The following is a 27,376-nucleotide window of genomic DNA, read 5'->3' as shown; positions in this document are numbered from 1 at the left end:
GATGCCATGCATCCATACTATCCTTTCCCTCTCGCTCTCTCTCTGTCCTCATCTTGCAGGTTGCAGGATCCAGATCCAGTTTCGAGGCTACTACTATTATTATTATTATTATCATAGATGTCATCACAATGGACTGGTGAAACTGTCCAGGGTGTACCCTGCCTATTGCCCTGTCAGCTGAGATAGGCACAGCACTCCTGTGACCCTCCGGTGGAGGATAAAGAGGTAGACAATGGATGAATGCATGTCATCACCATTATTATAATAATACTATAATTAAAAGTTGATATCAGTGCTTATATAAATGACATCATAGTTCTATAACCATGTCATCATCACCAACTCTCCTTCTTCTGTCTCTACCTAAATCTCCCTCTTGTCCCCCACCTCTCCTCTGTCCCCCATTTTTTCTTTCACCCCAACCTGTCCAGGCAGATGGCTGCCCATCTTTGAGTCTGGTTCTGTTTCTTCTTCTGTTAAAGGGGAGTTTTCTCCACTGATGCCTAGTGTTCGCTCATTGTGTGAATTGCTGGGTTTCTCTGCTCTGCATGATCTTGCCTATGTACAGTGCCTTGAGATGATGTATGTTGTGATTTGGCGCTATACAAATAAATTGAATTGAATTGAATTAAGCAGTGTCCCCAATAGTTAGGTATCTTAACCAAAAGTTCAATCATTACCCGCTAAAACACACACATTACCGTTTTTTTTTTCTACCTCGGAAACTCAAAACCCAGGCAGCAGCACAAAGCTGAGCCCGCCCTAAAGACGACGTTGCAACACGTTTGGACGGCCCACCTGTCAATCAAATGTTCGTCGCCTCCTATTGGTCCTCCCCCCGATATTATCATTCCATCTTCTGGTGGTGTGGCCTGTCGGGCTTTCCGCCGTCCTCTTCCGCCGCTCGACATAGGTCCCCGTGAATAGCCGCTCGGATCATTTTGTGTTTTGTACGCAGGCACGAAACTGTGACGTGCCGTACTATTTAACTTTATAATAGCGTAAAGCAGCAGGCTGTCGAACCCCGCGTCGTGTGGCGTCTTCAGTTGAGCTGAAATTGGACACCGCCAATGTCTCAGAGTCCGTGTCCTCCTCCTCCAAAGCTGCACCGCGGAGTGATATTCTTGTGGAACCGACAATGTGGAGGCTGTTAAAATGTCTACTTGGGAAATGAAAAGGTTACAGTTTCTATAACGCGGTAAGGGACCGGGGCGACTCGAGAGTTATGATGCGTGTCGGAGACGTGATTTCACTGTCGTGACTGAGACGAGTAGGAGCCGAGGCGGCGGAGGAGTGGGCTCATTGCGCCTTTCCACATCCACATCAAGCCCACAGTCCGGAGGACCACGGGGGGAAGAAGGATCCTTTCCCTAACTTTGTTTTTCCTCTCTCTCTTCTCCACTCCTGCTGTTGATTTTCTTCCCGTTGGATGCCACATTACTGAGTCCAGGTACATGTGTTTATAAATACGCACTCATCACAAACATGTGCACGACAAACACGAGTAATGTGTCACGTTGTTAGCGGAGTAATAGTCAAGTTTGAGCCGCATCGTTGAAGTTGAGCCGTGAGTGTCTGAGCCGCCGGGAAAAGCGGGGTGTTCGACGTTCGTGCCCTCGGCCTCAAAGAGCTGGTGCTTCTGTTATTACTCGGTATCAGTAGGGTATTATGTGTGTGTGTGTGTATGTGTGCGTGCTGTGTAAAATGCTCCGTTGTCCACTTTAATCGGCTTTAACGTTACGTTACCGTGCATTAGCATAGCACCAGACGGGGTTAGCTGCTCCGGGGGCTAGCTACCTCTGAATGAAGCATCAGTAGCTCTTCGAGACATTCTCTTGACACGAAAACGCAGACGGACACTATTTATGTTTTTCTCCCCTTTGTAACAATAGTGGATGTAGCTTCAAGGGTCACCGCTATCGTATGTTTACAGGATTTTAGTGATACACGAATGCACCCATTTTAAGGTAAACGTACACAACTGAGCTGCATTTGCTGGGTTAGGGTTAGAAGTAGAACTTTTACGGGGTTGTTTTTACCCTAAATCCACGAAAGCAACAAAAATGCAGCTGGGGTCTCATATCCTCCAGCCTGCATTGCTTCATAGAAACGCGTTGACTAAGTATTTAAAGGAATGTTGGCCAGTCTTCTGATTTCCTCGTTTTTTGTGTTTTTTTTACCACCTCTATGGTGGCTCGAGTCTTTGTGTTCATCACTGCCTCCGTTCTCCTGCCCTTCATTACAGCAGGCAACAGGTTTAGAAACCAATCCCGCAAAAAATTCAACCAGCAAATAATGAGACATGCAACCATAGGCTGTTTTTAATCAGATTGACGTTTATTTATTTGACAAGGCTTTGGATGTGTGGCTGTTTTATGTTGCTTTGAAACTTTTTCTCTTGATGGGCAGGCCTGGGGTGGGGGTGCTCCAGACAAACTACTTCCATTGGTTAGGAGGGGCTTAACACTTCATCCCCCATTTTGACCAGAGATCATCACTGAGAGACGGAGTTGAGACTGCTAGATTGAGTTGTATCAAAATATGCGGTTGTTTTCAGATGAAAACACATTTCTAGTGAATAACATTATATACTGGAGGAATGTAGACATATTTTTGTAATTAATAGTAACTTTTTCACTTTTTCAAAGTTTACAGTGAAACTTGATAAATGTTGCTGTGTGCACTAACACGAATCACACAGTTCATGCATTGAAATGAATAATGTGTAATATTTCAGCATTAAAAAATCATCTTTAGTTGTTTACACACATAAGCCGAATTTATTAGAATACTTTTTTAAGTCCATTGCGGTCTGTATTTCTGTTCAAGGTAACAGATGGTTTCATTTTAGTCACCCTTTTATTGATGTCATACACTTTACAGTCTTAGCTGTAACTGAAAGGGCACATCCCCCACAAAACATCAGTGAGGTAGAAAATATTGGGTTCTACTATCTAACCACTCCCTTGGCTTTTTTTCCCTTTCGTGCTTTTATTTATTTTATTGTGTGTATTTTTCACAAATGTATCACTACTATTCACTGTCATTTGCTGCACAGGGAAACCAAGCATGACTGCAATTCCCATAATTCCACACTGTTTCCCAACGTCAATCTAGGTCTTGTATTTATGTTTGATTGAGAGTCGCCTAGGGGCAGAAATTATATACTGTGCATTAGGGCTGAACAATGAATTTAATTTTTTTCGTAATCACAATACGGCCTACTGCATTTGTCAAATTGCACCATATTTTTTAAAGCCAAAATGTGTGTCAAAATGTCATTTTAGATTGATAATTGCCTCGATCTATCCACATCTTACTCTACAGAGTGTAGAGATCACAGATCTGCACAAACATCACACAGTAATACTTTTAAAACTGTTATATTTTATCAGATGTAGAAAAACTAAATAAAACAGACCAAACATTGGCCTGAAAGAAGATTGACTTCATATATTGGCTATCTGCTGCCCTAATGTCTAAAATTGGCATCAGCCATAGGAAAACTGACATTGGTCAACTTCTACTGTGTACATTGCTTTACCTATAGTTTTGAAATAGTGGCTGCTCCCTTTACCAGACACTAGTTTTTTTTGGCTTATCGGTCCTGTCATGGTTTTACTCAATTGTTAATAAGAGATATGAGGTTTCTCCCAACATTTCGAGCTATATCAGTGGAAAAGTGGATGTCATTTAAGTGCGGTAGGACTGCAACTAATGACTAATTTCATAATTGATTAGTGTGTCGATTATTGTCTTGATTAATCAAATGCTATCAAAATAGTTGATCGTTGAAGCCCTAAAGTGCAGACAATATTGTTTAAAAAACAGTTGGCTACACTGAAATGTCTGGATGGAGCTAACATTGATAAGCTCAGACAACTGAAGCTAACCGACTTGTTTTCAGTGCATCCTATTTATGCCATAAACAAGATGCATGTTTCTTTCAAACCAGTGCATTGAATCTTCTGTGATCCAAGTGACATCGTGTCTTGAGAAAAAAAATCTAGCCCGTAACTCTTAAGCCTTTGCATGCCACTTATAGTGTTTGTTAGTTTGGATTATTCTCCAATTAACAATTTTTCAAATCAAAACAACGACAAAAACATAAACGTAAAAAAGAATCCACCTGATTTCATCCACCTGAGGTAGAACATTCTTGACTTAAGTTGAGTGTTTGATTTTATCTCCAAAGTTATCTTTGTGTTCATAGCCTGCAGTATGTGGTGTAAAGTATGATGATATTGCTGGCACCAAAAAGGTCTGAAGACAATTTTTAGCTCTGCATCATATTATTTAAAATGGCAAATCTCCAAAATTAATCCCTTATTCAAGAAAACTACATTAAACAATTTCTATTACCACAATGGGGTTGAAAGCCTGCAGTCGCCCAGCTCCAAGCCTCTTGAAATATCTCCCACAAGACATCAGAAACTCACATTTTCTCACCACCTTCACAGCTCAAAACTCACCTTTTTAGACCGGCATATTCTCTCTTAAGTAAAGTAATGCGGTTTGGGATAGAACAGTAACTTTTCTTTTTGCGTTTTCTTTTAGGAATAACACCAACATGGCACCATACACTTTGGGCCAGTACTAGGAAATTCCTTTTTGAAAGTCCATCATGTTGTAGTATGATTAGTGCTGGTTATTCAAAGAGCTGTCAAAGCAGGTTGGATTATGAAGTAGGGGAAGCATGCGGCCACAGCCAAGGGGCTACATCGTAACAAGCATAGTGCACTCTGTGGTTAAGCCATGGTCACCCATGTTACATATGGGCTACCAGAGAAACACTCATTAATTGGTCAGTACTTTGATGGTTGGTCTTAAGGATGCTACTGCTAAATGTTAATTGGTTTTAGTGTTTAGTCGTTTATTTGTGTCACTTAGTTTTTCGTAGAAACCCTAAAAAGCTGACTTATGACGGAATGTAGGTTGTGCTTGTTTGTTGCTGATTCTTTTGTATTTTTGTTTGTTTGTATTACCAGGGATGTTGTTAAGCAACCTGAATTTGTCATAATTTATCATCTAATGTGAAAGTGAAATTTGAATTATACATTAACACAGCAATTATTTACATTACACTGCCTCATGCTAATCTCAACGTTATGCTAATGCGACACTTTCTCTTCCAGTGACTACAGTGCTTTCTTTAGCCAGTTGACTCCAGAGTTGAATGTTTGTCACAAAGACAGATTGCGTCCATTTGTTTCCCTCCAGGCTCTTGTAAACATTCAGTGACTCTCTGGAGTAAGATGAAGGGAAGTTAATCAGGAAGTTGAAGATCTCAGGAATAATGTCCTCTCCAGCTGTTTTTAAACTCGTACAAAGCATGCAGGGGCAGTATAAGGATCAGTTTTGGGATATGTCAGTCAGTATCCTTGGATTTGAAGTCCGCAGTGAACTAACGGGGAGTGAAATCAAATCGTTCGGCTGGTTAATGGACATGAAAACAGTTTTTTCATGAAAAAGTCTAAAGGCGACAATCAACTGTTTTTTATTATTAGTTTTATTTAACAATCTATAATTGCATTCTCCATTACATAGAATAATTGAGTGTTATATCTTTCCATGGTAAAACTGTCTACTGTAAAGTATAGTCATAATAGCATTTCATCTCTATTGTGGTTTAGATAACCTATTAAACCAGACTTAATAACTGAAAAGAAAAACTCAATGCTGATTGCCCATGTGGTTACCCTGTGTGGTTTTTATTGCAAATCTATGTCTGACAGTGTAATTATATCTATGTTTCTCAGCAGTTAAGCATGTGACTAAAATGTTGTAAGCAGTAGGAATGCCCAACAACATGATTAAAATAAGTCTATAAACGAAAATGTTAGCTTTCCATATTAAGGCTGTGTAACATTTAAAAAATAATAATTGTCTCATTTGAGTGGAATCAGCAATACATACATTTTTAGTATTTGTTTTGGTTGTGCATTTGTCTTGACTTTTTTAGATATCCGCAGCACCTACAGTCATACCCATTATCTAAATTGAGGAATGTAAACATAATAATAGATAACCATCTTTCAAATGGGAAAATAGCGTATTCATATTCTCCTTACCTCTGCTTGTAGTCGCTTGCTGAGACTGAAAGGACCAAGTGAACAGCAGTAGAGAATGGCTGCAGTGGAAACCGACAAGGAGCTCAACGACTTGCTGGATTTTAGCGCGGTAAGATCTCTCAGAAAATTGAAGTTTGCATCTTGTAAGCTCATTCTATGCTTCCAGTATGACAGTTAGTCAAAATGTCCTAACAAATCTTATGGTCAAGCAGTTAAAAATGTGAATAAACCCTAAAGGCATCCAAGAATGGAGGTCACTCGGTCAGGGATTGATGTGTAGCACTTTTTAACGAGATTGTTTCAGTTTAACTGTCATAGATGCAGGACAGTATACTATATACTAGTATACAAATGAAGAGGATACAGCCCATCAAACTCTTGAGATGAAAATGCACTGGTTTTGTTAAAATTTTCATTTATCTTTTTTCAGATGTTTGAACTTCCAGTTTCAAATGGCAAGAACCGGCCGACTACTCTTGCCAGCAGTCAGTTTGGAGGTTCAGGTAAGACCAAAAATTCTTTAGTCTTTCTTGTCCCTGTGTCTTCAGACCAATCTTTTAGTTATCAGTATTCTGATTTCATTCTTTGTTTTTCTTAATGTCTCTGGTCTTTCTTTAAAAAAAATAAGAATAAGATAATTTGAAAAAAATACTGTCTTTTTTCAAAGTCATTTTGCCAGAGATAGGGGCCTTTTTGGAAATATAAAAGGAAATGTTCTCGATTGTTTCTTCTCAATTGTGTTTTCACATATTATTGAACCCCAGCAAAGATTGCCTGCTAATTTTATGCTATTTACACCCAGCGTCATCTCCTCTTCACTTCCTCACCCTCGCACTGCAGGTGTCTCCCTCCTCACCTTCAGTTGTTGCCATTTAATCTCTGAAGGACAAAGGCAGAGGGGTGGGGGTTGATGGGAACCAATCATTTAATCGCTTCTCTTGTCCTGTAATCTTGCACCCTACCTCTACTCCCCTTTTAACGAATATTGACCCCAGTATTTCTCCATCCTTATTAACAATTAAACTATCCTATCTCCTATAGTCACTTTAATTACACACACGTACAGTAAAGAAAAACAGCCTCAGCAGTACTCTAGATCAAACTTTTTATGTGCCTTCTGTGTCTTCCTGTCATATACAATATTTAAGCCGGTTTATTCTATATCAGATCTACTTGTGAGACACAAACATTTCTTTCTGGACATATGAAAGTGGAGTTCTTTTTGGGTGGCAGTAGAATTGAAACAGGATATTTAAAGTAAATGTTGACACGGTAGGGAATAGTGGGCTTTATTTATTTTTATTTTTATTTCTTTTCATTCAAGGGTCACTTGTATTGAGTATTATGCCCACTAAAGAGACACAGATGTTATCAATCAATGGTGTATCATTGCATTATCCCTTGGCCTTAAAATTATTCTCCACCCAAAATCTATCCTTGGAGTACCAGACGCCTACACTCTCAAAAATCTACAGTTGGCTCCTTCATGAAGAACTGTTATTTAATCTGCCTACAAATATAGATTTACAGAAGGAAATCATTTCATGTCTTTGGAAACGTACACAGCAGCCCTGCATCATAAAACCTTTTCTTTAAGTATTAATCCACTTTTGGTCAATGCACTGATGAACTACACTGAACTGTTGGCTGTAGAAAAGTAGATAATGAGTGGTAGGAAAAGTTTTTTTCTCTGTTTATTGTCTTGTGAAAACATGTGGCCACCTTAATTCATTGTGTCTCTCAGATATTCAAATTTACTGTTTTGCTAGGTGAGCTATACACTTAGAATCTATGGTCTACACTCGGAACAAGCAGTGACTTTCTCATCTTTGTCATCATTGATGTGGACATATTTGATACATTCAGCCCATTCTGTTGGCAGAAATTGTGCACTGGTATGGCGATTAGTCAAGAAATAGCAATACCAAGAATGGGTTGGTTATTTTGGTACTATTCCTAATGGAAATGCAAAGAAATATGTACAGTACTGTACTTGACTGAACCATTCCATGGTACACAGCTATAGAGAAAAGTGAACGAGATGGATAATGGATATGGTAATTTTTAACAAAACAAGAAGTGTTTACTTTTGTCTCATGGACATGGTTTTGGTCCAGAGATTCAAAACACCTCTACAAAAAAAGAAAGATGGAACATGTACATCTGCAAAAACATTGCCCCGATTTACATTGTAGAGGAATTAAGTTACGAGTAAGAATATGTATTTTGTCTGAGAGTTTACCTAATTCTTGTCACTTTTTGTGCGTTCAGGTTTCCTATCTCTCTCGAAAAGAAAATACCATCTAGCACACATGGGGATACATACTTTTTGCATTTGACAATGGTAGAGGTCAGTGCAGCACTGATGAATATTCAGGAAGCACTTTTGGCTAAAGTGGTCACTTCAGAGGAAAAAGACACGGCAGTGTGCGACTCAAGTCTGTCCGCCTTTATAAAGTAAATTATGTCAATGTATCTGTTTATCTTGTTACGTGAGAGTGATCAGTTTAACAGTATGTGAATTTAAACGGTGAACCCACTTTTTGTGGAGCAGCTGTTGCATGTTTTCCTTGCACAGTCAGTGAAATGCCTGTTTTCCTGAGTTATGGTTAAGGGTTGGGTTAGGTGGAGGTTTAGCATGTGTAGCTGTGGGTCCCTGCCTGTGTTTTCAGTCATGATAATATCTCTGTGCTGGTCTTATGTGCCTGTTCACTCCCTTATACCAGTCAGTTAAGTACTTTTCAGTACACTTTCATTTTTTGGTCACTGGAAACCGAGAATCCTAAAATGTATTTTTAAACTTTGGTGAGGTTTCAAATTTAGAAGGGGAGAAGAATGAAATTTGCATGATTTTTTTTTTTTCATTTTGAAACCCAGATTTCTTGGTGCGTTACAGAAACTAAACGTTTTAAGACACTCGGAACAAAGACCTTTTAAAAAGCTGTATTAGAGGGTTAGGGTACACTATTCTTGTGTTTGAAAAGTCTCAAGTGACTCACTGATAAAATCAGCAAAGCCTGTGTTATTGAACAGTATTTCCTTTACAGTGTTCACTCTCTTGAGATTTGGTCTGACATCATGCTTTGTGTCGGAGTGAGTCACTTTGCCACGGGAAGGAAGAAGGTGTGTAGACAACGGTTCACTCAGTTATAGGTGCCTGGGGCAGTGTTCCTGTAAAACCAAGACATGTCTGCAAGTTTGGTCAATGTATGTGCCAGAGCTTTTCTCATGGAGAGAGTCTGACTCAGACCGGCTGTCTGTTTCCAGTATTTCTTCCTGTGTAATTATAGACCGTCCATGCTTAAAGGGGCGTTGCATGCTGGGAGGAGAAGTGCATTGGGGTTCACCAGAGAATCGTTGTCTGATCTTACTCACCCATTTTCTATAGTTTTCTTTTTTCCGTCCTGTCTGAGTGCTGTGCTACTCATAATTTTTTACTATGGTTTGAATGCTTCTTATTTTCCTTTTGTTCTGGTAAGTTGACACATAATGTGTCATTTCTTATTCAAAATATGATTTAATTTCGTACCTCTGTAGTCTCATGTCATGATTTTACATGGTAATGTTATCTGTTCTCACAAAGTAAGGACACTCCTAATTATGAACTACTCATGGGACTGGAGACAAAAAAGGAAAATCCTAAGGGGGTATAAAACAAACAAAGGCATATTGTTGTGAAATAAATAGCTACACAAAACATGTAATTTATGACATGTTTAGTCAAAATAAACAAAAAGTGGTGAATCACCTATATGTGGTCTTCTCATACATAGTTGCACCGTGTGGTCTTATTAAGTAATTAATGCTTTCATCTCCATACTTTTACTAAATTTTTCGAATGTAAATGTAAATATTTTTAGTGATGGGTCTGAAAATCTTTCATAACCAAGCAATTTATCTAAATCTAAATGAATCAATACATAATTGAATGCAATTGACTTGATTTGGGTCATTGTTAATTGAATTAGATTGATTCAGTAAATGTTTAGAAATGTTAGTCATAACTGTGACTGTCACGACGATTTAAAATTTGAATACACAATGCAGGAAACACTAAATTTTCTATTTGTCTGGATCTTGGATACTGGGTATTTTAAGCAGAAATGAATAGTTCATACATTTTCTCTGTTTTTGACTGACATGGAGAGTGACAGTCAGCCATAGAGAGGGGATAAGACATGGTCTCCTTCATCTTGTATTCTGCTGGTGTTGTGTGTGTAGATCACAGTTGTCACGGCAATCTAGCAGCTCTCAGTGCCGTGGACCCATCATTCTGTTCTACTGCTGATCCTGTCATGATTCTAGTCAGCCTCTACCCCCCTCCCCACTTCGCTTTTTAATTAGACAACAAAACAAAAATATGAATATTCATAGAGCCGAGCTTCATTAATATGCACAATTATGCAAATTGGTGCGCAATTAAGCTTCAGCTTTCCCCCAGAGATGCTGTGGAGCAGTATGAGTGGTGATTGAGAGAAAGGGTATGGACAGAAATTTCTGCTTCACCAGTCTTTAAAATCACTCTTCTAAAACACATTCATCTCTCTGAAAGCTGTAGCACACTGGCCAGGGAAAATATGTGTCAGCCATGTAAGACTGAGGCTTTTTTTGCTTTGTTTTAAGGTGAAGGTGTAGCGTAGTTTCAACGTGAGAGAATAGATGGGTGATGAGTGATTGTTGCCATGGAAAATGTGAAGGAGTAGAGTGGGAGAAGGAAGAATGTTAAGGATGATTCTGGGAGCTTCATACTGGGTGTTAATTATTCAAACTTCCTACAGCTCATATCCACGATATATGACGTCGCTGTCATTGTGTCGTCTCTGTAGGAGCCGTGTAGTGAAGCTGTTCAGTGTTCTCTGAGCGACCTGAAAACCCTGCATCAAAGCAGTTTGTTTTTCTAGAGATTTTCTCTGGAGGCAAACTTGGCTTTTCTCAGTCATAGCTTCAACCTGCTTGCGCAGTTTTCTGCCTTTCAGTGGTTAATAACTTAACCTTAATCTTTCTCTTTCAGGTATAGACGAGAGGAGCGGGTCCAGTTCCTGGGGACCCGGAGAACAGAACGGTCCATCTTTCAACCAGGGGAGGGTAAGGTTTATCCTCGCATACATGAAGAAGTCACCTTATTGTGCTCGATTAAATCAATTCTGTGCTCACAGATTTTATACCCCTTTCACATATAAGTTCTTTGAACAACTATGCTCAAACTGTATTTGACCACTGATTAAGCATGAGTGTGGTCATGTGTAAATAACATTAGAGGAACTGCAGAGTCTTCATTGGTCTTCACAGATGTCTTTGTCTGATTAAAAGAGTGGAAGCTTGAGTGACCTTGAGGTCACATGCTTGATTTATGTGATTCATAATTGTGTGTCCAGGACTATCACATTTTCCTGTTTTTGTTGTTGTTGCAGAAAATCACAAATGAGCCTTAATTTGTGACATTTGACATGTCTACCCAGGTTATTTCATGCTTTGAGTGTGTTTACACGTGTTAATTAACTTCCTCGCATGCAAACGTCTCCTAAAACAAATGCAAAATTGATATTGGTGTATTGTATTTGAGTTGTGGATTTCTGTGGAAATCCTGTAGAGATGATACGGTCTTTCTGTAGTCGCTTAAGAAACCCATCTTCACCCTTTCATGTGAAATCGGAGCAAAGTGGGATAATCTTTACTGATCTGTTCACATTAATACACAGTACTTTGTTTTCTGACGTTGGGTTGTTTTATTATATTCCTCTAAAGCCTCTGCTCTCTTTCCCTCAGGGTTATGGGGAAGAAGGCCTTTACAATGAACAAGAGAGTATGGCATCTGCCCCCATGTTTGGATCAGGGATTGTCGGTAAGAAGATTTAAATTCACCTCATTTTTTTTTTAAACCCTCAAAGAACCAAGGACGGAATGTTTGAAGAACAAACGGATTGAAACACAAATGTTTATTTAAATGGACTCGTCTCTGAACTAGGACAATGAGATGTGTGTTTGAGACAGTAGCCTTTCACAGGTTAGACAGTAATGTATCACTTCAGGGCAAACCATTTTTATGGTTAGGTGGCAATGGAGAAAAGGAGCAGGGTAATCAGGGAGGATGTGGAGGAGGGGTTTGTTTGTGTGTTTCAGTTTGTGTGTTCAGTGTGGAAGGGGGCGGTGGGGTGTAAAGGGCACCCATGCACAAACAAGGCTCTCCCTTGAGACTATGGTGGCCTGTAGCTCTCCTCTGTTTAACTGTCAGGGGAGGGGACAGAGGTTGAGCACAATTGCCCTGAACCATTTATAATGGTCTAATTTGTTGTTGTTTTGCAGTCCACAGCCATAAATGCCACACAACATCATGTAGACTTGCACAGCAGATGGGAGGCACCAAAATCGAGAAAGGGGAATTGCCAGATTGTGATTTAATATTGACATAAAAGCCTACTTAACTCATGTTCATGACCTGATATTTTATTCCTTTCTCCTAACAGGAAAGGCTGAGCGAGGACCATACTCGTCATTCACAGCACAGGTAAATCAGTCAGTATAACCATTGCTATCCTAAAGCATGACCCCCTCCCCTCTCTGTTCATGTCTCACAGAAAGATTTATTTTCCTCTTAATTCACTTCTGTAATTATTTGTTTTTACCTGTCTTGGTAAACGGCATCTGCTTGTGTTTTCTCTTCCACTGTTTTTAGCCTGGCTTTATGCCTAGTCCTGATCCTCTCTCCCCACCTGGCCTGAAGTCTAACTCACAGTTTTATTCCCCCTATGAGGCGAGTAACCCTCGCAGGAGACCCTCACAGGACCCCATTGGTAAGAAATGTCAAGGGTTGTTTCAAATATATTGAACACAGTCATAAAACAATCATCACTTGTCAGATGCAATTAGCAAATTGCGATTTAATGGTTCCATTTTGAATGTGTCCATGTTCCAGGTCATTTTCCAAAAAAATGCAATACATAAATGGTGTAATTCATATATTTAAACCCACAGTCTTGCATTAGTTGCTAATATTTTGATGATGTCTAATGTGGTAAGACTCCATCCTGTTTTAAATTTAACACGGCAAATATTGAACTGAAGATTGACTTAAAATGTTTTATTGCTGGATAGCTCAGTTGGTAGAACTGGTAAAGATGCATGGGTTCGATTCCACCCGTAGTCCTGCGTGTCTCTCCTCCCCACACACCTGATTTTAAGAAGCAGATAATTTTACACATAAAACAGAAGTGTGTTTTCACCTCCAGTCTTAAATGAATACATACTTACTTGTTCTTTATGAATCTCTTTTTCAGTAGGCTGTCAGAAAGAAGGGGTTAATTAATACTTTAGTTGTTTTTTGTGTACTTGTATATCACTTTAGCACAGTACATATCTCTGTATGAGCACAATATGTTTTTGTGATTTGAGTCTGTGTCCCTCCTTACAGAGTCACAGCCAAAAAAGATCAGGAAGGTGCCTCCTGGCCTGCCCTCCTCAGTGAGTACTAACATTCAGAAATGTTGAACAGCTCTTGCATTCTATCCATGCAAGCCCATGTTTTCATGTTTTATGTCCCTCTTCTCTTCCCATTTGGCATCTTCCTATTCTTCTCAGCTTACAGGGCAATGGAATAGTTACAATACAAGTTGTCCAGCTCTTACAGCTGTGTGTCTGCACCACCAGTGTAGAGAAGAAAAAACAAGAAAAGGGGTAGAAAGCCACTTGTTCACCCAGTCGCTCATTTGCAGCATGTATTTATAGTGTGTTGTATTTGGAGGGCCTTTACTTTATGACCACATTTCCTCTGCTCAGCCAAGTATACTCGTTAGATCACTGGAGGGAATTCATACTGGGGTTTGATGGTTCTTACTCCACCTCATTTTTTCCCTTCTCACTCTCGCTCTCTGGGCTCCCCATTTCCTCACAACCACCACCACGAACAACAGCCCTCCCCTTTCTCTGTCCCTCCCCATCCCTCTATCCCAGCTGCCAGTAGAGTTGGCTGCCGTCCAGGATTCGGCAGATGGTTCAGTAATTAGGAGTGCATCTCTCCATTCCCTCTTCTCCTCTCTCCTCGTTTTCCTCTCCTTTTCCTCTCCTTTTCTCTCTGTTTAATCAAATTACAGAAGACAACTTGAGTCATTTTGGATTTAAGTTTGTCAGACACAGTTTGACACCTTTATGCTCATAACATTCACCAAATCCTACTGCAGCTCCCATTATGTGGTCACACTTCTCACTGTGTTACAAAGAGTGAATTATGTAACTGAAAACCATTCTCAGCATGTTTTCATTTAACAGGTTAGTACATAAACGTCTTACTGAAATGATAGACAGGACCCAATAAAATTACTGACTGCACTTTGAGTACTTAATGCTCAGTTCTTTAGCCTGCAGAATTGCGGGTGCTGTCTGTTTATTGAATTAAGTAGTTAAATCTGATTGTAAATAAAAAAAAAAATATGCAAATACCTTCTATTTATTTGCTAAGGATAATTGATTTGTATTCTCATACCCATGTAAGCACAGAACAATTTCCCATGAATACTGGGTGTTATAGATCGATATACTCTTGATCTGTTAAATAGTAATATCATACTTGATGGGGCTGATAAAAAGTGTTTTCTGCAGGTTTATCCACCAGCAGAGGATTTCAACAGGGACAATGCAGGCTACCCACCCTCCAAGCCAGGAAATCTCTACCCAACACCATTCTACATGCAAGGTCGGTGGAAACAAAGTTTTGCCTTAGAAGCTCTTCTTTAGATGGAGAGACACTTTAAAAGTGGATGTAGCACAAATAATTCAAACGTGTCTTGTTTTTCTTCTCTGTAACACTTGGTTTGCAAATTAGTTTTACATAACATCCTTCTGTGACTCTTCACAGACCTCTTTGTGCTGTATGGTGCATCAAATACTCAATTTTCACTGGTCAAAGAAAACAGTTTAATCCCAGGTTTAAAAAGGGTTTTGACTAGTGGGATTGTGCTAAATCAGCATTCGCTCTGATGTCAAATGACTCTGCTGTGGGTTTTTATCAGCTTCCATTGGCATTAGTGGCAACGCAAGACCAGGGAGAACACGTCAATTGCTTCTTCATCTGTGTCATTTTTCCAGAGTTATTTCCCGCTCAACTCCCCTCCTGCAGTTACACTGCCCCGTTACAACAGGACAGTGTTCAGTGTTTTATATAATCTTACCTCAATTTATTAGCACTTTGAAACCGTTCACTTGCCATTAAGTTTGAATGAGGGACCATTGTTCTTGCCGTTATTATTGTTCACCCATGTTCAAAAGTCCTAATTTTAGTATGTAAGAGGCAACTATTAAATTAAGTTACTACAGTAATGTGACATGTCTCATATGTGGCTTTCATTGTCTTTTCATCTGGTTACACTGCCCCCATGTCCCTTACTACATTGGACACCTCCTGACAGAAGGCCTCCACCCGCCCTCCGATCCATGGAGCTCTGCCGGGTCAATGGTTCAGCCTGGTTTTTCTGCCATGCTTGGAAACCCTCCACATCTGAGCCAACATGGTCCCTTCTCTGCCATTAACCCACAAGACAGACTGGTGAGTTTTGTCCTCGAGCTTTATTTTCTATAAAGACGATCTATAAAGTATGTTTTCTTTAAAATATAAAATTCTTTGAGCTGACGGATCATAAAATCCAGTCCAAGTGTACCTGATTCCTCTACTATTTTGAAAACCTTGGGGGATGGAACATGCACTGAGTCTGTTTTAGTCCAACTGAACTGAATATACACGAAGTAGTGATTTACTCCCAATCGCATTATGTGGGTGTGATTATCCAAATTAGCAAAAATTGGGTTTTGTATAAATTTAGTCGGCTTAATACTATGATCCCCGTTTTATCTAACGTCATGTAAATGTACTGACACTTGGTGACACTTTGCTTTCAAGAAACGGCACCCACTGCCTCTGTCTCCACAAAACTACCCTCTGCATGGCAGTGAGGTAAATGGGGCTCATCCCGCTGGCTTCCACTCTGGCTCCAGCAGCTTTGGTGTATCCAGCCATACACCACCTATTGCTGCAACTGACACCACTATGGGTAAACATTTTAATGTTTTCATTTTAAATGGTAGTGTCACATCATTGAGTTGTTATAAATTGTAAGTTCTGATGATTTTTGTTGTCCTCCCATTAAGGTAATCGTGGATCAGCTCCTGGGAGTTCAGGTGATGAGATTGGAAAGGCCCTGGCATCTGTAAGTAGCAACTCAAGTCATTTTCCTTCTCGAAACTGTTCCACATAAAACTTTATACAAATGTATAAGGTAGAGATTTTAAATTGGTGCATTGTTTGTTATTGATTAATAACAAAAAACCCATCTGTGTCCAGATCTATCCTTCAGACTTGAGCAGTAACAACTTCCCGCCATCCCCATCATCTCCCTCTGGTTCACCTCAGGCTGTATCAGGTGAGTGAGGAGCTGCTTTCATTTTGCTGCCAACACTTCAAGTTCAGCTGACTCTTTTGAAATTGTTTTTTTTTTTTCAAACACAGCATTTCCTTCTGTTTTTTTGAAGGGCAAAATTAAATCTTTAGGAAATGCATTGTTTTCATTCTGACAATACATAGTTCATAATAACAATGTTGCTCTGTTTGTATGGACGTGTAAAACGTTGTCAGTGAAGCAGTTATATAGCATATCATTTATTAATATGTGCTTATAAACTTATATCTTGAAATATAATGGTATAATCCTATTAACATGGCACCTTTGATTTATTTGATTGGTTGAATATATACCGGCACTAAACAAATACAGAACTGAGATAAGTATATGAACATTTAGATGATTACTGATCTGATGAAGTAGTTGGCTGTGAGAAATGTCCCATTATAATTCAATAAATATGTGTGTTGTTATTTTGTCTGTTTTAGTATTTTGATTGTCATCAAAGAAACACAGACAATCGTTTTTTGTATTTATTACACTCTCTCTCACACACACACACCAGCCAAATATAACTTATGAGAGGGAAAGGGAAAATAAAGAGGTGGGGTCACTTCTCTATTTGTCACTGCGTTGGATCATTGAGATGGTTCATGACACGCCTCACACATTAAATAGTGCTACTGACACAAGAGCATGAAAATGATAATAGTGAAGAACCTGATAAATAGGAAATAAGAAAATAAATTTACACAAATTATCTCCTGCATCTCCATATTTTCACATTGGTTTCACATTCATCAGAGCATTTATAGTAAATGTCACAGATGTGCAATTAGTTCATCAAATGTTTCTTGTTTATAACTTAATCAATCATGTGGAGAAACATTGGCTTACACTGACTTAAATAACACTTACAACATGCATTACTTATATACACATAAAGCAAAAACTACAACGTGAAGAGACTGGAGTTTCAATAAGTTTAACATAAAAAAAATCCCAGACTGGCCTCTAAAGCCAAAAGAAGAACCTACCCATATGAATAAGTAATCAACAATTCACTAATGTCTGAATAAACTCTCTAATCCTCCTTTTTCCCTCTAGGCTCAGCATTGCACTGGGCTCGATCCTCTGGCCAGGCCACACCTTCTCCTAACTTTGATGGAATTCAGTCCATGGTGAGTCATCATGTCTCTATTTTCTTTTTTTAATCCTACAACTGTGTTACAATTAAATTAGAGAACAATTAACAGTGCTGGAGTTGTGCATCACCTTTTGTTTTCTCATTGTACCTTGTTTTTCATTCCTTGTAGGCGAATAAATTAGAGGACCGTCTGGACGAAGCCATCAATGTTCTTCAGCGTCATGCCAGTGGGCAAGGCGGTTCAGGTTTGGCTGAAATGCACAGTCGGCTTGTGTCTGGTTTGGGGCTGCCTCCAGGTTTCACCAGTGCCTCACTTGGACTCGCTAGTCACCTTACTAGTCTGGTAAGATAAATAAATAGCACCATAAGACGTTTAACCACAAGTACCTAAATTAAGTGAGATAGTTATAGTGGAAACAGAATATATAATTCTTTAAAAAAATACGACTAACTTTGAATTGATTATTGAGACACTGTTTCATTGTTTTCTTTAAGGTCTCAAGTCACCATGAGGACTCTGTTGGTCTGCCCTCTAGTGGAGGACTTTTGCATAATCACCACAGCCCCACAACTGTCAAGCAAGGCTCTCAGCCTGAAGGCTTTACTGGTGAGAGCTTTTGTTGCACTGATTATTTAATAATGTTAAACTTTGGGAAATGACCTCGTTGTTGTTGTTGGATTGTTATATAATTCACACATGTTGTCTTTGTCTGTACCATTATTGTTTTTTTATTCATTTGTGATCTTTGTATGCAGGCCTGTCTGGCAGCCTGAATCGTTCCTCCAGTACAGACGTCAAACAAGAGAAGGATGAGGATGAGAACTGCTCAGTCGCTGACAAGTCTGAGGATGAGAAAAAAGAATCGAAGACCCATCTTAAAACAAGGTACCTAAAATCAAGCCATTTTAAGCATTTTTAATACTTTATCAATGCAAGAGATCAAATGGTTTATAATCTAGAAGTAGTGCAGTGTTGCGTATATCAGGATACAGTCTTTAAGCCTTTCTGGATATGTTTTATTTCAAGCTTAATACTTGTATAATTCAACACTAGATTTTAAAACTAATGATATCATTTTAAATGATTTGTGTGGGTGTGTGTGTCATGTCATTAAGTCTAGAATAGTTATTTAAGTTACACACACACACACGATTGTCTTTATTGAAGACCGCATAAACTTTGTGGTTAAAGAATAAAACAAAACACTGAATAATAGATACCTTGCTTAATTTAGTTGTGTGTTTAAGTTGGCTTTGCAAAGAAAGCTAGTTAGCTTCTCTTTCATTTTCTTTCTATAAATACTAAATAAATTAAGTCGGTACAATATATGGCATTAGGCCTCTGAATCATCTTCTGTACTTAGTAGTTACCAAATGAAATGTATAGTCTTGTCTTAACTCAGTATTCCTACATTAACTGTTACTTATTAAAACCTGTTGTAAAATAAACAACAGCTTCATTACGACACGTTGCATTAGATATAGAGCTGAAACGTAAAATCGATTAATCGCCAACTATTTTGATAATCGATTAATCGGTTTGAAGCTTTTTTCATGATTAAAACAAGATTTCTGATTGTTTTAGTTTCTTAAATGTGAATATTTTCTTAGTCTTTGTTCCACATAAGAAAGAAATCATTAAAACTGAATCATTTTGGTTTGTGGACAAAACAAGACATTCAAGAAAATCGTCATTTCCAGCTTTGACAAACACTGATCAATGTTTTTTTAAACATTTTCTGACATTTTATGGATCAACCGATTAATCGAGAAAATAATCGACAGATTAATCAATTGCGAAAATAATCGTTAGTTGCAGCTCTAATTAGATATGTCCAGTTAAGCTTATTTAAAATCAGAATGATGATTGTGATATAGGAGTTAGACATTTATACTCGACCAGTCAATTTCCTACCTTTAGTCAGTCATGTTCATAGTTACTTTGTCATGTGCTTTACTTTACTTTCTATAATTGAAATTAAATGTTATACTGTCTTTTTAAAACTTTTAATGAGGTATTAACATTATAAGCAAATAGTTATGGCTCAACAAAGTTGGGTAATTAGCAGTCAGCTGTACCAAAACTGTTGCTTCCTTTCCCCTCTCATCTGTCATTGGTTCTTCATTAGACTGGATGATGATGATGAGGATGAGGATGATGAAGATCTGCCAGTGGAGATTAAGGTTGAGCGGGAGAAAGTGCGGAGGTTGACAAACAATGCCCGTGAACGTCTACGTGTGCGGGACATCAACGAGGCGTTTAAGGAGCTGGGCCGCATGTGTCAGGTCCATCTGAGCTATGAGAAACCGCAGACCAAACTGACCGTACTCCATCAGGCCGTTAGCATTATACTCAACTTGGAGCAGCAAGTTCGAGGTCAGTGGGTGTCCAGAGAGGAAGGAAGAGGAGGGGAAGCATCTCTTGACAAAATAAAACATCCACACAGCTTCACTTCCTAGCACATGACATGTTCTGTTAGTTATTTAAAATTTAAACTTGGTGGAAGATGACTTTTTTCCTTCTTATATAGTATAAAAAATTTGAACTGAAGTATAACATGTTTTAAAGTTCATGGAATAAGGAAATGCAGCTGTGTGACTGTTTTAAAGACATGCCCATTCTCCAGCTCATCTTCTAAGGTTTTCATCCCCATGTAACACATGTAGCACTGCTGTTGCTCTGATTCACTGTCGCCCTGTCTTACACCTGCCTCTGTTTCCACTCTGAAAATGTTTACATGTCTGTCTCAGTGGCGCTTGCTGGTCTTTGAAACAGGGGAAGCTCATTTCAGGCCCAGTTATTTATACATAAATAACTACCCCCTCAACCAAACACACGTTGATAAAAATTAATGAACAACTAGAATAAGGAAAGCTATAATCATATTTTCTTTACAGCAGGCAAGTCCGGCTATGAGCCTATCATGGGCCTCTGTGAGATTTTGTACGGCCTGCAGCCTCAGGTTTTATAATGTATTATTTGTAACCAGGCAGGGACTTGGACAACAAATTAGCATTGGTCACGTGTCACCCCCCCATTAGCTCAGCTTGTAAGGAGTTGAATCCAGGCCCGGGTTTGAAACCCACGTATGACAGACTGATATAAACACTTGTACCATATTATGTTATTTGACTCCAGATGTGGAAGAAAGGCACTTTTTTTCCCACTGGGATTCAGTTACATTGCTATTTAAAAATGAGAATTGTGACAATGAAAATTAAATTAATAGCAGTGCATTTGTATGCATCAAATCTGACCTTCGTTTTTAAAAAAAAAAAAAAAAAGTTTTGGCACCCTGGTTTACAGTGCGTAATATGTACTAAAGGTTCTATTGTGAGATATTACTCGCAAAATCCACATGGGACTTAGACAGAAACTGCAGTATCCTGTATGTTTCGGCAGCGCTGTCGATCAAAAAGTGGTTCCGCCTTTCAGACAGTTCCTCCGACCATCATGCTTCAGCCCAGTGTCTGCTCAATGCTCCATTGGTTCCCAGAGAAGCTGAGCTTCCTGGGAAGTGACGATTTAGCCGCAGTCCAATCTCCAAGCTCCCCACAGTGGGGAGAAAAAAAGCTTTTTTGTGCAGTCCCATAGAGATCAATTGAAGCTGAGCTTCCACTGGTTTTAATGCTTAGTAATGAAATGTAGATTGTCCACATTTGACCAACTATTTTATGACATTTTGGAGGAAGCAGAGCTTCTCTTGCTGTCATAGAGCCATTGCCTCTAGTCTGTCTACCACAACCTTTGACTGGATAAACTGCTGCCTTATTGCCAATTCAAGTTCAATTTCAAATTTTGATTTCAAATATTTATTTCAGCGTCATTTTTCCTCACCATTAACCCATAGTATATGTTTTTGCATGAAAGCAGCGCTGTCTGTTTGTTATGTGCATTAACTGATCCTTAGCTTTGTTGCAGTGACTCTGTGCTGCATGTCCCAGTCTGTCAAGTGTCAACCCTTCAACTTTTTTTAAGAGACCTTTACATTTGTCTGCCCACTCCCTTTTCCCTGACATTTTCCTTTCACAGATGGCAACAGCGATGCACTTCTCCTCACATTCAGATAAATACATCCACTTCCTCTGATGTATTTAACATGATGCCTTCAGTTTCTCCCTTTGGCTTAATCTCAGAGTCTCTGTCTTTTTACTGTACTTGGCAGAGGGTGCTGCTTCCTTTCACTCCCTTTCTCTCCTCTCTCATAAATTCTCTCATTCTTCTGGAAAGTCACCATATCCCCCCAACTTCCATCCTGGACCTCAAAGACCAAACAGAAAAAGTTTGTGTTGGTTGGTTAGACCTGAAGAAAGATTTATTAGACCTTGTCAGCTGCTCTATCTTAACGGCGCATCTGTTCTTGGCGAAAACACTATTTAGTACCGAGCTCGTTCAACAAACGACACATAAAATTTGACTGATGGAGAATACCTCCGGTAATATTTTAGGACTTGATCATTATAGTTTATGTAATGTAGATTTATTTATTCGATTTTAACTCATCTGTTGCATTATAGTCACACTCCACGGGGATCTTCTTCAGCAATCTCACTGGTCTCATCTCAGGCAAAGAGCTTGAAGGTAACATAATGTAGAAGATTAATTATTTCCAAATCAAGGAGGAATTCTGAGGAGGATGAACACTTAAGCACAGTATAATTTATACTTGTGTAATGTTTAACCTAGGTTCAGCAAAAGGTTGTGACTTGGGTTTGTTAACCAGCCCCTCCAACCTCCTCCTCCTCCCTTCTCCTCCCAGCTGCAGCATTGTCTCTGTGACTGATGAAAACCTGACTGCTGAGGAGAAGGAGCAGAGGGAGCGTGAGCGCCGCCTAGCTAACAACGCTAGGGAGAGGGTGCGTGTCCGTGACATTAATGAAGCCTTCAGAGAGCTGGGCAGGATGTGTCAGGTCCACCTACAGAGCGACAAGGCCCAGACAAAGCTTGTTATCCTGCAACAGGCTGTTCAGGTCATCCTGGGCCTGGAGAAGCAGGTGCGAGGTAGGTCAGCCAAAATGGGAAGGTCTGGTCCACCCACACAACCAACCATCTGTCATCACAGCTGGATTAAAGACGCCAAATATTCACTTTCAGAATATTCTCAATTTTATTTCTCACTTCCTGAGTAACGTCCATTTTAGTTTCTCTTTGGTGCTAATCACTTTTAAGAAATCAAAAGAGACAAATGAGTTCGGGAGAATGGTGAAGGAAGTAAACATTACTGTTCTGCCAAAATCTTGCATTTTCCATCCTACTTCTCATTTTCCTGTCTCTTTTTGTTCCATTTTCTCTTGCCTTCCATCTATATTTGCCCTCTCTATGATGAAGTTCCTCTGTTGTTAAAAAAAAAAAACTAAAGAGATCAGTGATACTTTTTTCCTCACCAGTGTTTTAATTGGAATCTGCATCTTTATTATTTCCTAAGAGCGTAACTTGAATCCGAAGGCTGCCTGCCTTAAGAGGAGAGAGGAGGAGAAAGTTTCAAGTGTGGAGTCCCAAATGCAGCTTGGTGGGGGTCATCCTGGTTTAGGAGGAGATGGACACAACCCTGTCAACCATATGTAATTCTCAGGTCAGTCTTCAGAATCTACTACAGTGTCATTTGTTGTCTTTAAAGAAGTATTGTGAATTTCCATTGCTTATTTGCAGGAGATGCATCTTCATTTAATTTTCTCTTTTGTCTTCCAGTTCCTGTTGATTGTACAGCCCCTTGAACACGTGGCCTTAATCTATCATCATGCATCTCAGTGTGTGTTAATCAGCTTTTGGAAAGATAGACACACAAACACTCATGATTACTGACAAAGCAGGTGGCCACATTCCTGACGAAGAAGCACACTCTCACAGAAAGAGAAAAAACATTTATTACTCTTTATGCGACTTAACTTTCAACCAAGGACACTGGATTGGAGACAGTGAAAATTTGACATAGACATTTTTTTGTCATGGTGTTTTTTTGTAAGACATTTTGAAAAAAAAAATGCTTAACGTGTTGGGAGCAAAACTAGTTTGGATCAAATAAAACGTCTGGATCAATTGCTCATGTGAGCAAGAGTCAGGATTTGTATGTTTGGATAATCATTGGCATTCCCATCTGAAAAGAAGGTCTTACATTCTACAGATGCAAAGATGGACACTCGAGTTTATGTTACGCCTGAACAAATACCTGATTGATGCAGTGTTTGGTTTAAAAAAAGGAAAAACAATAGTCATCATTGCTATCTCCAATGCATGACTGAATTACAAAGGTAGGTCTGTAAACACAGAGACAGGATCAAGCCACTGACTGGGCAAACTGAGAGGTGACTCCTCTCTTTTATATGCTGGTAATTCTGGCTGTATTTTCTTTTTTTATTATTATTTCTTGTTTTAGCTGAAAAACGCCTCAGTCAGTCACATATGTTGGGAAATTTGCTTTTGTTTCTTTTTAACTGTGGATCCCTGGTCCTTATCTCTTTACGCCCTGTACATGTGTTATCGTCACTACCATGCAAGTGGAATGGAAAGACTGCGGGGAGAGGCCCACCGCTGACACAAACGCAAGCACGGACTCTTAAGAAAAAGGATCCCTGGTGATGGTGAAGTATATGTGCACATGGACACAGCACCCTTCCCTCTGTGAGGCTGCCGTTGGACTTGAGCGTCCAAGTGTCAGCCTCACGTCTTAAATCACCATCAAGTCAGTCGCTCTGTGTGTCAGCCCTGTGAACCTGTCCACATCCAGTCAAATACAAAGACACTGTTGCTGCATGGTGGACTTACTCCAACTACGTCTCAGAGCAGTTTCTCTTGTGGTAAAAACAAAACAAAAACACTTTTGCTAAAAGACAGAAATAACTGAGCAGTGGAGGGGTCATGAGTGTTACTGCTACCTTTGCCATTGACTGACTTGTTCTGGTTGTTGCTCTCTGTTGAGCCTTTAAGGTTTATTTTTTTCCCCCTTTTGAACAATTGCAAAGCCTGTTGTAAGGATCTTCCTTTTTGTAGAACTGATTTAAAGTTTCTGTTTGTTTGTTGTTTTTTTTATTTGTAAGATAGATGTTAGTTTTTGTTTTTAACATTTGGAATGCTATTTCTTTCTTTGTTTACATTGCTTAAAAATGTAAGAGAAATCTCAGTTTAGATTCCAGGAACAAAGTTGGGCGTTTTCTTTTGTGCCAGGCACTTAGAAATGTTAGAAATGACAAAATGGCTGTAACATCACACGTTGTGATAATGCTTTTTTATTTTTTTCGTGTGTGAACACAAACCTGTCAGGACAGTTGTGATTGAATTGCTCTGGCGTTTGCGGCAGTTTTTCTTTAAATGAAACACAACAATTTCTCTTCAGCCCCACCCCGCCCCCCCATTTCCTCCGTGGTGTTTGCTCTGTGTTGAGCTTGTTGCTTTGTTTGAAGAGGGGGCAGAAGGGGTGTTCTGTACAATCTGCAACATAATTCACTGTTCTCATTGTGATATGACGCATGAAAAAAAGGGTCATTTTCCTGACTGTGGGAGCTTTGATAATGGTTACTCACCAGTGCCTGAATTATTCTCTGCTACATGGTGGATGATGTTGCAATTAAGGACTTATAAGTTGTACTTTTTTTATAATACAGCATTATATAAAAGCATATATACTTCAGTAACATATGACAGTGTCTCTCAGAACGTCTAACTGAAGAATTGCACTGGCGCTCAACGCTTCAGTGTCTGTGTGTCATCAGACATTGGTTGACTAACAGCCTGTTCTTCAACTTTCTGACACGGAACTGTACTTAAAATTCTTCATCTTTTATGTACTGATTTTGTTGAATATATTTTTGTCCTTGAGTGGCATGTGCATTGATATGTATGTACAGCTGTATGATGTTTCCTCATTAGCTTAACCATTGTAAGCTGATACTGATTTGTGACAGTATTTGTCTGTTATTCCCTCACAAATCTTGCCCCATGGACTAGCCCCAAACTTTGTTTTCCTTTGTCAGATAGTCATGCCTTTCTGCAGTAAAATGTGATGTTGGTGTGATTTGGAGAATCAGTACTGAAGACCTGTACATTTATATTTTACCATGATAGATGTGTATGTCTACAGTATCAAAAGATGTACCTGACATTTTCTTCTGTTAAAATACCTTTTTTTGTTCTCCACAACAGATGACCTGCAACATATCTGTCTTCACTCATGTTTGGGGACAACATGTCCTCAAAGTGCCTCCAGTTTCCTATTTTTTTATATATAAAGTAGATACTGAGGACTGTTGTGTCTATAACAGTAATGTAGCAATAAATGTGCCATTTTTAACAACAAAGATTGTCTTTTTTTGTGACTTCTTCCAGAAATCAAATAAGTATTTGAGTGCATGTTACTTTCTGCAGTGTAAGTCGAGAATGGATTTTGACAACATATTCTGGGAATATAGGTTATGGTGTAAAGAAGTAATTATTAGTTATTTTGTAGTTTTCCAGATTCAGGCTTTTAAAAATGCAAACAATTGTCAACCTTTCTTGACAATAAACTCAAAAAAGATGACTAAAAAAACAAAAAGAAAATTATTAAATTAATATTACAGAAAAATACAAAGGTGTACACACCACCAGGGATTTTGAACAAAACAAAATGTATACGTTTATGTACAGAGTAACGATATACACTCACTTTTCTCAAGCCTTTTGTTGTGTGGGGGACTTTTATTCTTGTAGTAACCGGAAATATCTTCTGCGCATGTGCGGTAAGTATATTTCTCTATTCAGCAAGCTGGAACCGGAAGTTGCTTCAAGCTATCACAGCAGTGCGTCGGAGTTCGAGAGCCCACATCTCACTCAAAATGATCAGCAAAATTGTCGGTGTCAAGTATATAGCCATTGCCAAGTCATGGTAAGAGTTTATAGATATATGTACATTTATTTCTAATCAATAGGTATGTCCAAAGAAGTTGCGTTGCGTTGCGTACAGAATCTAGAGGTGTCCTTGGATAGCATTAGCTGTTAGCTTAGCCGGGGTCATTAATGAAGCTAACGTTAACTTGGCCACTCATTTAAAGTTAATGGTAAAGTCCGAAAGTGTTTAGATATTAATGGGGTTTTTTCTCTCATGCGACATTCTAGCCAAATCCTCAATAACGTATGTCTAATTTGTGTAATGTCATCGATTGTTTTGACTTGTGTTAGCTGCAGGACTTGGGTTAATGTTACCATCTTTAAGTCCAGAGAACTTAACTAAGTTCTCATAACGTCAAGTATATCTATTGTGTGATGGGGCAACTGATGAATAAGAAATTATTCGCAGGTAAACCTATTACTTTTAATTAGGTATCAAGTAAAACTATCAAGTATCATGGGTGAGGATGTTTTGGGAGTTTGTTTGGGTGTTTCAGCAATCTGAATCTTCATCCCAACGGTTTTTTCAGCGTGGCCTGTGCTGTAATAGTATTTTTTTTTTTTTTTTTAAAGAAGAAAGAAAATACCACACGACTATACACATTTCCAAATTGTGTTTGTTCTAACCATGTCTCCTCAATTATTTAAAATATATTCACTATTTATTGACCATGTTCTTTTTTCCACAGGGCCCCTAATTTGACTTTATGGGGCACAGTTGGAGGTGTAGCTCTGGTCCACTTCACAGATTGGCGATTGTTTCTGGATTATGTTCCTTACATCAGCGGGAAGTTCAAGAAAGATGAGTAATGGCACTCAGGTAAGAGATAACTGCAGACACTAGTAAAGGGGGCTGAATAAGGAAGACAAAAAACGTGGGTAAAGTAGGGCTGCAATGATTAACTGACAACTG

General features: G+C 39.0%; 1 protein-coding gene across 2 annotated transcripts; it reads left to right on the top strand.

Moving 5' to 3' along the window:
• The first annotated feature begins 1,148 nt into the window (after positions 1 to 1,148).
• On the top strand, positions 1,149 to 25,876 carry tcf3a (transcription factor 3a). Of its 2 annotated transcripts, XM_083889144.1 has the most exons (20): positions 1,149 to 1,450; positions 6,084 to 6,180; positions 6,502 to 6,574; positions 11,083 to 11,156; positions 11,838 to 11,913; positions 12,536 to 12,576; positions 12,745 to 12,862; positions 13,480 to 13,529; positions 14,664 to 14,757; positions 15,470 to 15,606; positions 15,958 to 16,108; positions 16,206 to 16,264; positions 16,399 to 16,477; positions 17,564 to 17,637; positions 17,773 to 17,946; positions 18,099 to 18,210; positions 18,360 to 18,489; positions 19,733 to 19,980; positions 23,030 to 23,176; positions 23,293 to 25,876. In XM_083889144.1, exons 2-19 carry the CDS (start codon positions 6,127 to 6,129, stop codon positions 23,167 to 23,169), a joined length of 1,884 nt encoding a protein of 627 aa, XP_083745270.1. In that variant the 5' UTR covers positions 1,149 to 1,450; positions 6,084 to 6,126; the 3' UTR covers positions 23,170 to 23,176; positions 23,293 to 25,876. The 2 variants fall into 2 exon arrangements, 1 of the variants encoding a protein (XP_083745270.1); XR_014592820.1 differs by lacking the exons at positions 23,030 to 23,176; positions 23,293 to 25,876 and adding an exon at positions 22,291 to 22,323 and having other exon boundaries at positions 19,733 to 22,185.
• Positions 25,877 to 27,376: the final 1,500 nt, after the last annotated feature.

Source organism: Microchirus variegatus (assembly GCF_963457635.1).
Source record: "Microchirus variegatus genome assembly, chromosome: 5".
Taxonomy (NCBI): Eukaryota; Metazoa; Chordata; class Actinopteri; order Pleuronectiformes; family Soleidae; genus Microchirus; species Microchirus variegatus.
The sequence above is the reverse complement of the archived record's forward strand: the minus strand, read 5'-3'. Positions and strand labels throughout refer to the sequence as shown.